At 41.6% G+C, this 14,578-nt stretch overlaps 1 protein-coding gene and 1 long non-coding RNA gene across 4 annotated transcripts in view; both read right to left on the bottom strand.

The window, feature by feature from the left end:
- Positions 1-865: 865 nt before the first annotated feature.
- The window catches only part of LOC115403954 (plexin-C1-like), a 35,866-nt gene continuing 22,153 nt past the window's right edge, over positions 866-14,578 (bottom strand). The window contains exons 1-16 of one of the 3 annotated variants that reach the window (XM_030113041.1): positions 9,960-11,004; positions 7,888-8,028; positions 6,862-6,996; positions 6,664-6,764; positions 6,487-6,592; positions 6,244-6,403; positions 5,989-6,091; positions 5,469-5,544; positions 5,281-5,322; positions 5,063-5,196; positions 4,654-4,833; positions 2,577-2,685; positions 2,215-2,394; positions 1,967-2,134; positions 1,691-1,790; positions 866-1,603 (exon numbers count right to left, since the gene is read on the bottom strand). In XM_030113041.1, the coding sequence (XP_029968901.1) occupies positions 1,530-1,603; positions 1,691-1,790; positions 1,967-2,134; positions 2,215-2,394; positions 2,577-2,685; positions 4,654-4,833; positions 5,063-5,196; positions 5,281-5,322; positions 5,469-5,544; positions 5,989-6,091; positions 6,244-6,403; positions 6,487-6,592; positions 6,664-6,764; positions 6,862-6,996; positions 7,888-8,028; positions 9,960-10,937 (2,787 nt within the window). In that variant the 5' untranslated portion in view covers positions 10,938-11,004 and the 3' untranslated portion in view covers positions 866-1,529. Of the gene's footprint in view, positions 1,604-1,690; positions 1,791-1,966; positions 2,135-2,214; positions 2,395-2,576; positions 2,686-4,653; positions 4,834-5,062; positions 5,197-5,280; positions 5,323-5,468; positions 5,545-5,988; positions 6,092-6,243; positions 6,404-6,486; positions 6,593-6,663; positions 6,765-6,861; positions 6,997-7,887; positions 8,029-9,959; positions 11,005-14,578 lie in introns of those variants that run through there. The other 2 variants (XM_030113043.1, XM_030113042.1) reach the window with 2 other exon arrangements.
- LOC115403959 (uncharacterized) lies at positions 13,011-13,581 on the bottom strand. The gene is made up of 4 exons (XR_003933282.1): positions 13,512-13,581; positions 13,314-13,414; positions 13,137-13,242; positions 13,011-13,053 (listed from the first exon to the last, which is right to left on the bottom strand). It is a non-coding gene; the product is annotated as an uncharacterized LOC115403959 (long non-coding RNA).

The following is a 14,578-nucleotide window of genomic DNA, read 5'->3' as shown; positions in this document are numbered from 1 at the left end:
GTCGACATCGAGTGTAGTTTCTGGGAAGTTCTCTCTCTCAGTTCTTGGGGAAACACTGAAAGTTCCTGACCAGAGCTGTAAAAAGTACATGCATTTAAACTGACACTTGTTAAATACTTTGTTGAAAGTGTGAGTACTGAGTAAACTACTTTAAGTGAAAGTCAGACAGCAAAGGGTTTTGAAGAGAATCTAAGTTTCAAAGAAAAAACAGTTGAGACGAACTTCGAAACCTTTTCAGTCTCTTTAACTTCGGTTTTTGGTTTTTGCCGTGAGCAGATCGACTTTCTGTGTGCACCGAAAACACACACTCTGTTTGGACACCACCTCAACTGTTACCACTGACACAGATCATGACTGAAAATCTATCAGGTTTGAGTCTCAAATTAAATAATTTTCTGGACACAAATAATATTTAATAATCTGATTGGAGTAGATATTTCATTAAATGACAAGAACTTTAATTAGTAGTTTTTTTTTTAAGTTTGGGGTTTCGTTAATGAATATACTGAGTAACTTCTCAAACCTCTAAATTAAACTACAATATGAGCGCTGTGCTCTCATTGCATTGCTGGGTTTTCTTCAGGTCCTCCAGTTTCCTGCCACAGTGTAAAAACATGACAGGTTAACCAGAGATTCTACATTCAGAGAAGCTGACACGTCTCACATCTGTTGAACTCTGACTAAATTTGAAACATTTTGACTTCTTGACTTGATAAGAAATTTAATTGTTTTTTTTTCTCACTATATTAACAAAAAAAGTTTCCCACATTTAGTCTAAATCTAGCAATTAAGACAACCGAGAAGATAAAAAGTAGAGCAAGCAAATTTTATTATGAAAACTGGTAACCACATGGTCACCAGACAGAACATGTACACAGTCTGTCAAACTGGTTAATACAAGAAACATTTGAATAAAAAAAATTTGCTTTTATTTTGCTTTAAACAAATTCATAAAAATGGAGGGAAGTCTGAGGGATACCAGACTTAGACAAAAATTTGCAATACATTTGTTGTAAATATGAGCGATAAATGATCTAAAGTAAATAAAAATACAAAACAGATGCTTCATATGGTTAAAATGTTTCCCATAAGCAATTATACAGTAAACATGAGATACATAAACATGAGAACCTGATCCCAGTGACGTACATTCAGTCTGACATCTGATGGATTCTGTCTTTGCTGGTCACAGTATCTGCTTCACAACAAACCAAAAGAAATGATTGAATAGTAAATCAGACTTTAAAAATAACAGAAATGGAGACGCTGCCTGTGGTGTTTCGAAGCTTTAACCACTACAGCCACATTTAAAGTGCAGACATACAAGCAACTGAAATTACTAATAAAAACAACAAATCCAAACCTTTTTTTGAGGATATTTAACTTTTTTCTTATAAAACAGCACCAGTGATCAGTGCTTGTTCCTCTTAGTGGTGACTTTCTTATCGCATAGACAGACAAACACCAGCGCGAAAAAAACAAAAGAAAAAACACATTCCAGTTCAAATCAATGAAAAACACAATTTTAGTCACAAATGAAGAAGAACACATTGATTATCAAAAGCAGGGAACCATTCAATAGAATTCTGTGAAAGAGAAAAGTCTGTAAGAAAACTGTTTTAGTCATTTAAAACTGTAAAACAAAGTTAGTGGTTTAAAAGTGGAATATGTTGTTGTTTTGTCCACTTACCAGCAATAACATAGGGGATCAGCATGAAGCACAGGATGACAATGACTGGAGGCATTAACATTGGAGGAGCAAGTGACACTGTCTTGTCACCGTATTTAATCTAAAAAAGAAAACATCTCATCAGAGCCTTGAGCCAGAGATATGAAGGCTGGAATTTTGAGTGAATATTGATAAAATCATCATGAAAATGTGTCCAAACAAACGCAGGAATATTTCTGTGTACATGGACATTTGATGCAATAAAATGTTGAGCTGCAGTTGAAAAACAAAAGTTACCATTAACGTCTGGAACTGTGCGCTGGGTGGGCTCTGAATCTCACAAGAGTAAAAGTTGAACTCTTCACCGGGGTCTTTGTCTTCCATGATGCAGGGGTATCGTTTCTCCTCCTGCTCCCCCCATACTGACAACTCCGCTGGTGTTATCTCCAGTTTGTCTGCTTTTCTCTGAAATGACAGCAGAAACTAATGTTGATCCCATGTGGAACACGTTGGTGTTATTTCAAACAAAACAGAAGAAATTTAACCTGTATGGTGATCTGGACGTGGTCACCCCTCTGTGTGGATGTGAAGCTGGTGAACTCTGGGTCTGGATGGTAGATCAGGTTTGTGGAGCAGATCAAGGTTTCATTGGCCACTGTCAACAGAAGAGAACTGCTGGAAACTGTGGAGGGATTTGTAGCTGCAGGTGACTTGAAGGTGAGATTCTGCATGAAATCAAAAGAAAAGAGACGTCTCATATTGATGATATGATGTTGTTTGACTCATTGTTTCTATGATAATATTGATTAAGATGTTCCAAGATGTTGTGGGTCTTCAGATTGAGGAAACATTTCCTCCATCCTTCACAACAGAAACCCAAACCCTGGTCTTCGCTCTCCAGACCCACCTGATGGTTCCTGTCAGTCGGAGGTTGGACTTCCTGAGGGGCTCGGCTGTGAATGACCCCCTCCACAAACTCCAGGTGAGATCCAGTGAGTGTGATCTTCCTCCCCCCACTGCAGGTTCAGGGAAAGTGGTCGACATGAAACTTCTAGCTCAGCATGATACATTGAAAACAGATGAAAAAAACCATCCATAGCTAGTAATAATAGCTAGTCACAGCTGGTCATAGCTAGTAAACTCGGGGCAAGAGAATATTTTAGTATTCAACTTCGCTGTGGTCTTCGGGTCTTGGTGCTTGCTGTGATGGCAACCCCTGAACCCAGTGGTGGACACCAGAAGTCAGGGCTGTCTTCAAGCTTATGAAGGAGTCCTTTCCATTGTAACTGGCTCGTGGGATTCCCAAAGCAGCTGACAGGTAGCAGTAAGCTAAGAAAACTGCAGAACAAGTGGTTGTTGAGGCAAAAACTCGGGTCTGGGAGGAGTTCGGAGAGGCCATGGAGGAGGACCATGTCTTCCGTGGGGGAAGCAGTTTAAAGTCTCAGAGGTGGACTCGTCCATCATCCAAGCTGAAGTCACCGAGGTGGTTGGTAAGCTTCTGGGGTGGCAATGCACCAGGGGTGGACGAGATTCGCCCTGAGTACCTAAAGTTTCTGGATACATATGGACTGTCTTGGTTGACACGTCTCTGCAACAGACTGGCAGACCAGGGTGGTGGTCCCCCTTTTTAAAAAGGAGGACCAGAGGGTTTGCTCCAGCTCCAGGGAGATCCTATTCCTTAGTCATCCCAGGAAAGTCTTTTTCAGGGTACTGGAGAGGAGGATTCAACCGATAGTTGAACCTCAGATCCCAGAGGAACAATGTGGTTTTCGTCCTGGTCATGGAACACTGGACCAACTCTATACCATCTCTGGCCTGCTCAAGGGCTTATGGGACATCACCCAATCAGTCCACATGTGTTTGGTGGATTTGGAAAAGGCGTTCGACTGCATTCCTTGGGATGCCTTGTCTGGGGTGCTTCGGGAGTATGGAGTCCTTGTTTAAGGGCCATCCAGTATCTGTAGGACTGAAGCAGGAGCCTGGTCCTTATTGCCCTCAGTAAGTCGGACCTGTCGCCACTGCATGCCGGACTCCAGCAGGGCTGCCCTTTGTCACTGGTTCTGTTCATAATCTTTATGGACAGAATTTCTAGGCGCAGCCAGGGGCCAGAGGGGGTCAGGTTTGGTATCCACTGGATTTCATCTTTGGTTTTTCAGATGATGTTGTTCTGTTGGCTCCATCGAACCTGGACCTGCAGCATGCACTGGGGCGGTTCGCAGCCGAGTGTGAAGCAACAGGGATGAGAATTAGCACCTCCAAATCCGAGGCCATGGTCCTCGACCGGAAGAAGGCGGCCTGCCCTCTCCAGGTCAGTGGAGAGACTCTGGCCCAAGTGGAGGAGTTTAAGTATCTTGGGTTTTGTTTTTGAGTGGGGGCGGATGGAGCGTGAGATTGACAGCCGGATTGGTGAAGCGGCTGCAATGATGCGGTCATATCGGTCCTCATGGTGAAGAAAAAGCTGAGGCGAAAAGCAAAGCTTTCGATTGACTTCTACCTTCACCTATGGTCATGAGCTTTGGGTTACGACCTAAAGAACAAGACCCCAGATTCAAGCAGCTGAAATGAGCTTCCTCCGTAGGGTGGCTGGGCGCTCCCTTAGAGATAGGGTGAGGAGCTTAGTCACCAGGGAGGAGCTTGGAACAGAGCCACTACTCCTCCACATTGAGAGGAACCAGCTGAAGAGGCTCGGACATCGGTTTAGGATGCTTCCTGGACGCCTCCCGAGGGAGGTGTTCTGGGTATGTCCCACCAGTAGGAGGCCCCAGGGAACACTGAGGACATGCTGGAGAGTCTACCGGTATGTCTCTCATTTGGGCTGGGAACACCTTGGGATCCTCTCAGAGGAGCTGGAGGAAGTGTCTGTGGACAGGGAAGTCTGGGCATCCCTGCTTAGACTGCTGTCCCCGCAACCCGGTCCCGGATAAGCGGTGGAAGATGGATGATTGATGGAATGAGGGATGGAGTATCAGTAAATCCAAGCACACCTGATCCAGGAGTTCTTCGGTGAAATGTCTCGACAGGAAGGTGACGACTGGTAGGTGATGCTCGCGTCACCGTGGCAACTGCCGTCTGGGAGGAGAACGCAGGCTTTCACTGTCCCTTTACGGTTTGCTCTGGGAATGTGGAAGGTCAAACTGGAGCCGCTGTTGTTCCAGACAGGAGACCTGAGCAGAGAACACACAACAAGACTCAACAAGATCCAGAAACAAATGAAAACTGAGCAGAGAAATGCTCCTCAATGCTCCATCACTCTTGGAAAACTGCACCATGTTCTCCTGAGAGCTGAGAGAAAAGGTTTGGTCATGTCACTCCTGTTAAAATGTGATGGGTCAGTGTGTTTCATGGCTGCTGTTTCTCCTCTTGGACTTCCCAGATGTGTGTGAAGCGACTCACTCCTGTGGCGTACAGTCCAGGTCTGCCTGCATCCTCACTCCGGTCACACCGCTGAGGTTACCACCTGACAACACTGCGTGGTTTCTTCCATAGAAAGACACAATGCTGGGGCTGATGGAGGAGATCTCAGGCTTCTGACGAGGAAAACACATCAAAACACAATCAGCAGCAATACAGTCAGAGTGTGGAGGAGGAGAGAGTCAGAGGAAGAGACTCACAGGAAAGTTCAGCTCAGACTGCAGCGTTTGACACACACTGTCCTGCAGGAGGAGGAAGAAACACTTTACAGTGATGGAGCATCTTTCTGACACATCAGATGCTGTGGGTTCATGTACGATTTGGATTTACTGCTAAATTAACAAGTCGTGTAGATGAGCCTGTATTACAGTAAGAAAGATGTTATTACATCTGGAAGTCGTTCATTAGCCCAGGAACAGCCGTTGTTGCTCCATTTACAGCCGGCTTTGATACACTGCTGACACCTGAAGGGAAAACACAAATCAGAGTTTAAATCTGCAGGAAGGAACAGGAAGAGCTTCATACACCACAGTCACCAAAATTAAAACAGTCATTAAACAGGTTTAAAAAAAAAATACGCTGTATGTTCGCTGAAATATGTCTGGTTCTTTTGAAATTTTTACAATATCTTTGGTGGTTTGGTGTGCTGGATTAGAGCCTCCTGCAGGACTTATTTTTGACACCCCTGCTTTAGTTTTCTACTCTGTGGACACAGAGAAAAGGTAATTACTGCAGCAACAACAGAGTATTTCTAAAGAAACAAAGATAATGGCTTAATCAAATTAGTCTTTCAATATCATGCATCTGCAAATTGACTAACTCTCTCTTTAATCTTCAAAACTCTCCTACTGGTGTGGAAACATGTTCCCCTGCAGCTGTCTCCACTGCTGTGTGAGTGAATGACTTACAAGACTCGGGTTGGTGGTCCACTCATATCAGAACAGTTCATTAACTGCAGTTGTTCGGTCAGACTTGTTGAGCCAAGCGCCATCTTTACAGTGACCAGCAGGCCTGTCAAACAGAAACATGATCTGCATTTCATCATTTTGAAAACTGACAATATGTTTTAATGTGTAACAGAATGTAATGAGACAAGAGATCAGTCAACTGGTGGTGAATATTGTGTCTGTTTTGCATTTCCTTCATCATTTCTATCAAATCACCTTCAGGAGGAACGGTCTGCTTAGAAAGGAAGCAGGTGCATTGTGGGAACTGTGGAGGAAGGCCATCCCGGCTACAAAGCTCCCCAGAAGTTGTGGAGAACTGACAGGCGAACCGCGTCTCTTTGCTCACACTCACATGAGTCTGGATGTTCAGAGTGAGCTGAGAGAGAAAGAACAGAAGATGAGTGGTGAATCAAGGAGCTCCAGCTGGTTTCAGTCCTCAGAGTGTGATCTGGTCTGAACCTGTCCAGTCCCGTCTTCAACAACTTTGTGGGAAATCAGTTTCTGCTGGAAGACATCAGGAATGGACAGCCAGTCGGAGTCCTCACAGTCATCTTCAAAGGTGCAGCTTTGGAAAGAAACACATGTTCTCACCAAGTTCATGACTGCTTGAACTGTTCCAGAAGCTTCTTCTCTCACCTTTCTTTGGAGACACACCACACACAGTATGGATCCTGAGCAGTCCACCACTCCTGGACATTTGTGTGTGTGCTGCACTTTGCTACAGCCACACGCTTCACCTACAAACAAGAACATTGAGGAAGACTTCAAAATACACCAAATGCAACGGAAAATTATTTATTACAAGCTGTGTGAGACAGTTCCATCAATATCTACCTCATTTTGAAATGGCACATACACATGTTTATGATCCACTGGATCCAGGTGCATTCTGGGAAACACTCGGCGGTCCTGGTTGGACATGTAGAGCACTGTGGGACAGGTGGGGTGATAGTCCCTGTCCACAGCAAGCTGATGACAAGAGTGTGAGTCAATAAATGTTCTGAGGAAGAAACTTCAACTTCAAACTGGATCCTGTTTTTCTCAGAAGTCTTTAAAAAGCTGTGAATCGTTCATCGTTCACAGGATGTGGTTCGTGACAAGTCAGAGCGAGGGATGTTTCGATAGTTTTCCATTTAATATGCTCGTGTTAAGATCTTATCCTGCTGAGTTTTACCAGCATCAGGGGTTTTACAATCTTTATGACTAAAACAGCTGTTTTTTCTAATTTTTCCACCAAATCAAATGTATCTGGAGTAACATAAAAAAGATATTTATCCTTCAATATGAGGAGAGCACAGCTTCTGAAGTTCCACATATAATGTAATTATTCTACACAATAACTGTATCTTATGCTGCCTTCATGAAGTTTCAATTTAAATTTAGGATGGAAAACACTTCAATACATTTTCAGCTTTTTTAGGTGCCTGATTTTAATGGTCTCATCCTTCTGATCAGCATCTTTCAGACAATTTTGACATTTTTTAATAGAACAGAAATACTTTATTAATCCCAGAGGAAAAATACTTTAACTGTTGATCCACACAGAATAAATAAGTTGAATCGAAAACAAGACACAATAAAAATTTAATAAGTAATTTTAAATACTTAAATTTACAAAGATTAATGGTGACTAATACACACAGAAAGGATGAAATTTAACCAAAACACCATGAACAACATTCACAGGAAAGAGTGACAGAGATTTACTTCCTCAAGAACGAAAAATATTTTAGTCATTTTTAAAAATTTTTTCTCTTTTTCAAGCAACTTTTCTTACAGATTCAATTGTTTGAGGTTTTTTGGCTCTGAGGTCTCACAAGCTGTTTGATGCTGACAAGCTGTACAGTTTGATGGACTCACCTTGATGAGCTGCCCGTCTCCAGTCCCGATGAAGAAAACCATCCAGCTGTTCTGCCTCACTGCCAGAACAGAGGTCATGTTGCTCTGTCTGAGGAGAACTGTCGGCTGAACCTGCTGTCTAAGCCACCATGGAAAATCGTTCTGTAAAAATAGGATATTTTTGGTAAAACCTGATGTAAATTCGCGTGTTTTTAAAGAAAACTGTTTAAAGCAGTTTGCGATAACTTTTTACAGTAGGTGACCTTTTTGTTTTGTTTTTGATTGAGCTTGAATTGACTGTGTGTTCATTAGTTTTCTGAGAAAAAGCAGGTTCAACACTCAGCAATGAAGAAATGGGTGTAAAATATGATGGATCAGAGGAAGAAGTGAGGAGGATGATTTTCTGCTGAGCTTTGAGCTGCTAGCATGAAGCACCTGGACTGCACACTCTGCTCTCCTCCATCATCTTTTTATCATCAGTGAAGCCCTGTTATGACACTTTCTGTTGACAGGTTTATTATGTATATTTTTAAAGCCAAACATGAATCTAAAGTCTCGGCTTTGCGTTCACCACGACCTCCTGAATGCTGATGTTTTCAGTCACTGTTAGCTACTAGCATAGTTAGCTTTGGCTGCAGAGTGGACACAACTTTGTTCAATTCTTTCTTATAAACTGTGGTTTGAGCACCGTGTTGCTTTCTTTAAGCCTCACAGCCAGGGTGAGAGTTTCACTATTGCTCAGGACTGTTTACGGTTTCATTTAAAAATATATTAAGGTGCAGATATTTTCCCTTTTGGTGTAATATGTTTTCAGATTTGTTTTTCTTTTTTTCTTTGTGATCACTGCTTTTGAGATCAGTCACACCTGAAGTCAGTCAGGCTGATTGGAGCTGCAGGATAAAGTGTGTGTGACTGCTGCAGTCCAGAGTGTGTGACACACCACACTTAAAAAAGGCTCATAGACTATGAAAGAGGTTTCATATAAACCCACAACACATCTCCACACAGAATCTCACTTCCACACAGGAACAACCCACACTGCAGCCACACATTCATGCTGACAATTTAAAGTCACAATTCTCAAAGTTCTCTTCAGTCAGATATAGTTCAGTTGAAGCGGGTTTTATGACTTTGTGTCTGTTATGACTGATTCTGAAGGCAGGGACCTAAAATGTGACGTGCAACTTTTATATTGTTGACAACCTGTTGAACATCATTAATTGTTCTGATGGAATGCATTTTACAAGACTTGGATTATTTGAGGTTTGTTCAGCATTGAATGTGTTCAATGCAGCAGGTCATCACATTCAAAGTTATTTCAACATATTTTGTTTTTACATAATACTATTGGAAGCTAAACCCAGGACAGACGTCCTGGTGCAGCGTCGACACCTTCACTCCTCATCTTTGGTTCTGTGTCACAAAATTCCACAACATCTGGAGCAGACCATGTAAACTTAGATCCTGCTCAGCATGAAGAATGCATTGAAAATTACAATGTAATGGATTTATATTTTTCGGTTATTTAGAGTGTTTGATACGGATTTGGTAATGAAAACCTAATACTGGCAAGTCATGTTGTGCCACTGCCTTTTTAAAAACATTATTGAGATTTATCAGTTTGAGGTGTGGCATTTTTACAAAATTAAATTTTAAATTTTTTTTTTATAGTAAAGTAACAATATAATAAATATATAAATAACATATATATAACAAATAGCACCATTCAAGCTGACAGTATGACACTGTGGGGATTCTCAGCTACACAGTGCTGTGATATTTTTCACAGTAATAAATTGTCATTGAAGAATTCTGGCTGTCGAATAAAAGCATCACTATGGTAACTTTCGCTGCCAATTCACTGTAAATTTACAGAGAAATTTCTCACAGAAACACACTGATCATCCAACCCAGTCTGGGTCAGATGATCACATAAACCTCAATATAAAAACACATGACTGATCTTTTAAAAAGTATTAAAATTCTATCATATGTTCTGATCAGCATTGACTGTCATGTTGTTATTATGACTTTACAACAAATTGAATTTGTTTGAACATGTAAAACCCATTAAAAGTAAACTAGTGACTCACGATTGATCTTGATGAGGAGAAACGATGCTGCCTTGATATGATCCTAAGAAAACCAGGACTGATGTCAAACAGCAGCAGCTGGGTGTTGGTTTGTCCTCCATCCACACTGAACACGCCGCTCCAAAGCGTCCGCAGACCACCGGGGACGACCGAGGAGGCCAGCAGTCTGCTGCCACCATCAGGGAGGATGAGAGTCGCTAACCTCAGAGACTCCAGAATCTCTTTTTTCTTTAAAATGTCGTCGAGCCAAAACAGATGGACTTCGCTGTTTTCACTGCCTGATGGCTCATTGGCGAGCAGATAAATGATCGAGTTGATCTGAAATCCGTCCACGAACTCCAAGTTCCCTTTGCTTTCGATGGTGGGTACGCCAGACGCCTCATTGAGAGAAAATATCCCCCCGGTGGAAGTGTCCTCAGTGTTGTGAAGGTTTACAGTTCCTGAATCAGAGGGACATTTCTCCTCTCCAGACCCGTCCTGTTGTATCGCAGTCAGAATATAAGAGTCACTGCGAGGCTGGCTTTTCTTCAGGGTCACCAGAAAAGCGACGGACGCGCTGCTGCATTTGGCTGGTCCCACCTGGAAGTTTTCCTTGTGCAGAATGTTGGAGATGTTGTTCAGGTCCAGAATCTCACAGTATCCACACGCTCCATCGATCACACCGCAGCTGATCACAGACTGATTCTTCTCAAACGGTAATAAAACATTGACCCTGAAAGTTGCGTTCCAGTCAGCGGCAGCAGGAACTCTGGAGAAGTCCTCCGTGTCCGGATTCAGGACTCCTCTCAGGGTCAGACTGTGGACCGGGGTCAGGTCGTGGTTCAGCTGGTACAGTTTCTCTTCAGTGGCGATGTAAACCGTGTTACTGTCCACGGCCAAGTGACGGATGTCTCCATCCAAGAGAAAGGATGTGTCTTCCTCCAGACACAGACTCGGGGCTCCACAGAGGATTAAAAGCAGACCGAGCAGCAGGACCATCTTCCAGGGAGGGAGGCAGCTTCAGCTGAGAGACCCTCACACACTTCAGACCTGCATGGCTCTCTGTTCTCCGACACACACGTCCTGAAGCCGTGCGTAAAAGCGCCTGAGAGAAAAGGAGAAGTGCTGAAAATGGGAGGGAGCAAGTCCTGCGAGGCTGAAACTCAACTGACATTTATCTGTGTTTGTTCAGGAAATGTCACGATTACACAGCGTAGAACTATTGACTGCACAATTTGTATTTTGACTTCAGAATTAAGTCTGTCGGGTCATAATCTGTGTGCAAAATCTGACCATCCTGATGCTGTGTGCTTCAATAAGGAAATCAGCAAGGACAGACTCAAGCTGAAAAATAATGCAAAACCAGAAGACCAAGGTGGTTGACAGCATATTATATTAAGCAGTTATCCACCCAGAGGCAGAACTGTATGATTATTATGATTATTATGGATGTCGTTTTACTATTGCAACAACACATTATCAGTAGGGCAAAACTAACCTGTCTCACAACAGTCTGATCCCACACTGTAAAAAATTACCAGGATTTCACAATAGTCAACTGTAAAATTTCACTCTAAATTGCAGTATTATTACTTTACAGGATTTAACTTTAATGCTCACAGTATGACACTGTAACTTAGAAGTTTACTATAAAAACAGTGCCATCACAGTAAACTATTGTGTTATTTGATATTTTAATTATTATTCAAAGTTTCCCACATTTATTCTAAATCTCGCAATTAAGACAACTGAGAAGATAAGAAGTAAAGCAAGCAAATTTTATTACAAAAATAATAGGCAACCACATGGTCACAAGACAAAGCATGCACACATTCCAACGAGTTAATACAAAAAAAAATTTGAGAAAAAAAACATTTGGCTTGATTTGATTTGAAACAAATTCACAAAAATGGAGGCCACTCTGACTAACACCAGACTGAGACAAAAAGTTGCAATAGATTTGTTGTAAATATGAGCTATAAATGATCTAAAGTGAATAAAAATACAAAAAAGTGCTGCACATGATTAAATTATTTCCCACAAGCTTCCTCTTTATACAGTAAACATGAGATACATGAACATGAGAACCTGATCCCAGTGACATACAGTCAGTCTGACATCTGATGGATTCTGTCTTTGCTGGTCACAGTATCTGCTTCACAACAAACCAGAAGAAATGTTTTAATGGAAAATGAGACTTTAAAAAACAAGAGAAATGGAGGCGCTGCCTGGTGTTTAGAAGCTTTAACCACTGCAGCCACACAAGCATCTGAAATTAATAATAAAAACAACAAATCCAAACCTTTTTTTTGGAGGATCTTTTTTTAGGAGGATGTTTAAAAAAAAACAAACAAAAAAAAAAAAAAAAACGCTGTATGTTCGCTGAAATATGTCTGGTTCTTTTGAAATTTTTACAATATCTTTGGTGGTTTGGTGTGCTGGATTAGAGCCTCCTGCAGGACTTATTTTTGACACCCCTGCTTTAGTTTTCTACTCTGTGGACACAGAGAAAAGGTAATTACTGCAGCAACAACAGAGTATTTCTAAAGAAACAAAGATAATGGCTTAATCAAATTAGTCTTTCAATATCATGCATCTGTAAATTGACTAACTCTCTTTTTAATCTTCAAAACTCTCCTACTGGTGTGGAAACATGTTCCCCTGCAGCTGTCTCCACTGCTGTGTGAGTGAATGACTTACAAGACTCGGGTTGGTGGTCCACTCATATCAGAACAGTTCATTAACTGCAGTTGTTCGGTCAGACTTGTTGAGCCAAGCCTCATCTTTACAGTGACCAGCAGGCCTGTCAAACAGAAACATGATCTGCATTTCATCATTTTGAAAACTGACAATATGTTTTAATGTGTAACAGAATGTAATGAGACAAGAGATCAGTCAACTGGTGGTGAATATTGTGTCTGTTTTGCATTTCCTTCATCATTTCTATCAAATCACCTTCAGGAGGAACAGTCTGTTTAGAAAGGATGCAGGTGCATTGTGGGAACTGTGGAGGAAGGCCATCCCGGCTACAAAGCTCCCCAGAAGTTGTGGAGAACTGACAGGCGAACCGCATCTCTTTGCTCACATTCACATGAGTCTGGATGTTCAGAGTGAGCTGAGAGAGAAAGAACAGAAGATGAGTGGTGAATCAAGGAGCTCCAGCTGGTTTCAGTCCTCAGAGTGTGATCTGGTCTGAACCTGTCCAGTCCCGTCTTCAACAACTTTGTGGGAAATCAGTTTCTGCTGGAAGACATCAGGAATGGACAGCCAGTGGGAGTCCTCACAGTCATCTTCAAAGGTGCAGCTTTGGAAAGAAACACATGTTCTCACCAAGTTCATGACTGCTTGAACTGTTCCAGAAGCTTCTTCTCTCACCTTCCTTTGGAGACACACCACACACAGTATGGATCCTGAGCAGTCCACCACTCCTGGACATTTGTGTGTGTGCTGCACTTTGCTACAGCCACACGCTTCACCTACAAACAAGAACATTGAAGAAGACTTCAAAATACACCAAATGCAAAGGAAAATTATTTATTACAAGCTGTGTGAGACAATTCCATCAATATCTACCTCATTTTGAAATGGCACATACACATGTTTATGATCCACTGGATCCAGGTGCATTCTGGGAAACACACGGCGGTCCTGGTTGGACATGTAGAGCACTCTGGGACAGGCGGTGTAATAGTTCCTGTCCACAGCAAGCCGACGACAAGAGTGTGAGTCAATAAATGTTCAGAGGAAGAAACTTCAACGTCAAACTGGATCCTGTTTTTCTCAGAAGTCTTTAAAAAGCTGTGAATCGTTCATCGTTCACAGGATGTGGTTTGTGACAAGTCAGAGCGAGGGATGTGTCAGGTGTGAAATGCTTTCTTGACTCTCGGACATTTAAGTTTTGATGCTTTTGCATTTAATAAGCGCGTGTTAAGATTTTATCAGCTTTATCCACACAGCTCTGAGATCTCACGTACAGAAGAGAACATGGGGCTGATCCTTGTTACAACATTTTCTGGTTGAGAAATCAAATTGTTATTTTCAGTGAATTAGTGGAAAAAACATCTGATCTGATCTGAAAAGGCTCCATAGGTTTGTCAGCTCAAAGTTTACTCAGTATGAGAGAACTTATTAAAAGTTACTGAATGATCAAACTTCTGGATGATTCCTTTATTATTTTCAGAGTCTCTGTGTAAGAAGTTTGTCACACGTCTGGCCTGTGGGCCTAAACTGGTCTGCATGATCACCTTACAAAGTATAAAAATGACAATAAAAACTTTAAATATTAAGGAAGTTAAAAGTTGAGTCATTTTTTTTTTTGCAACAGATTTTATTCTGCACCAAGTGGCGTTGAAAAAAAAAAGATATAAGGTTGAAATTTTGTCTTTTTCTGTGTAAACTTCAACTTTTTCAAGTTTTGTCAGAAGAACTGAACTTCTCTGCACTAAAATAAGGAGGAAACATTCAGAGCTGTGGTTATTTATGATCATGCTTTCAACCTGAAGGAGTTACAGTTTTAGCGAAACAGGAAGGAAGAACATTCTCATCATCTTCACCATTTTATCTCTTAAATCTTTAAGCAGCATTGCTTGTTTTTTTTTTTTTTTGTTTTTTTCTGGGCATCAAGTCAAAAGGGAAATACA

The sequence above is a fragment of the Salarias fasciatus genome, chromosome 17 (assembly GCF_902148845.1).
Source record: "Salarias fasciatus chromosome 17, fSalaFa1.1, whole genome shotgun sequence".
In the NCBI taxonomy this organism is placed as follows: Eukaryota; Metazoa; Chordata; class Actinopteri; order Blenniiformes; family Blenniidae; genus Salarias; species Salarias fasciatus.
Note: the sequence above shows the minus strand (reverse complement) of the source record. Positions and strands in the feature narration are given on the sequence as shown.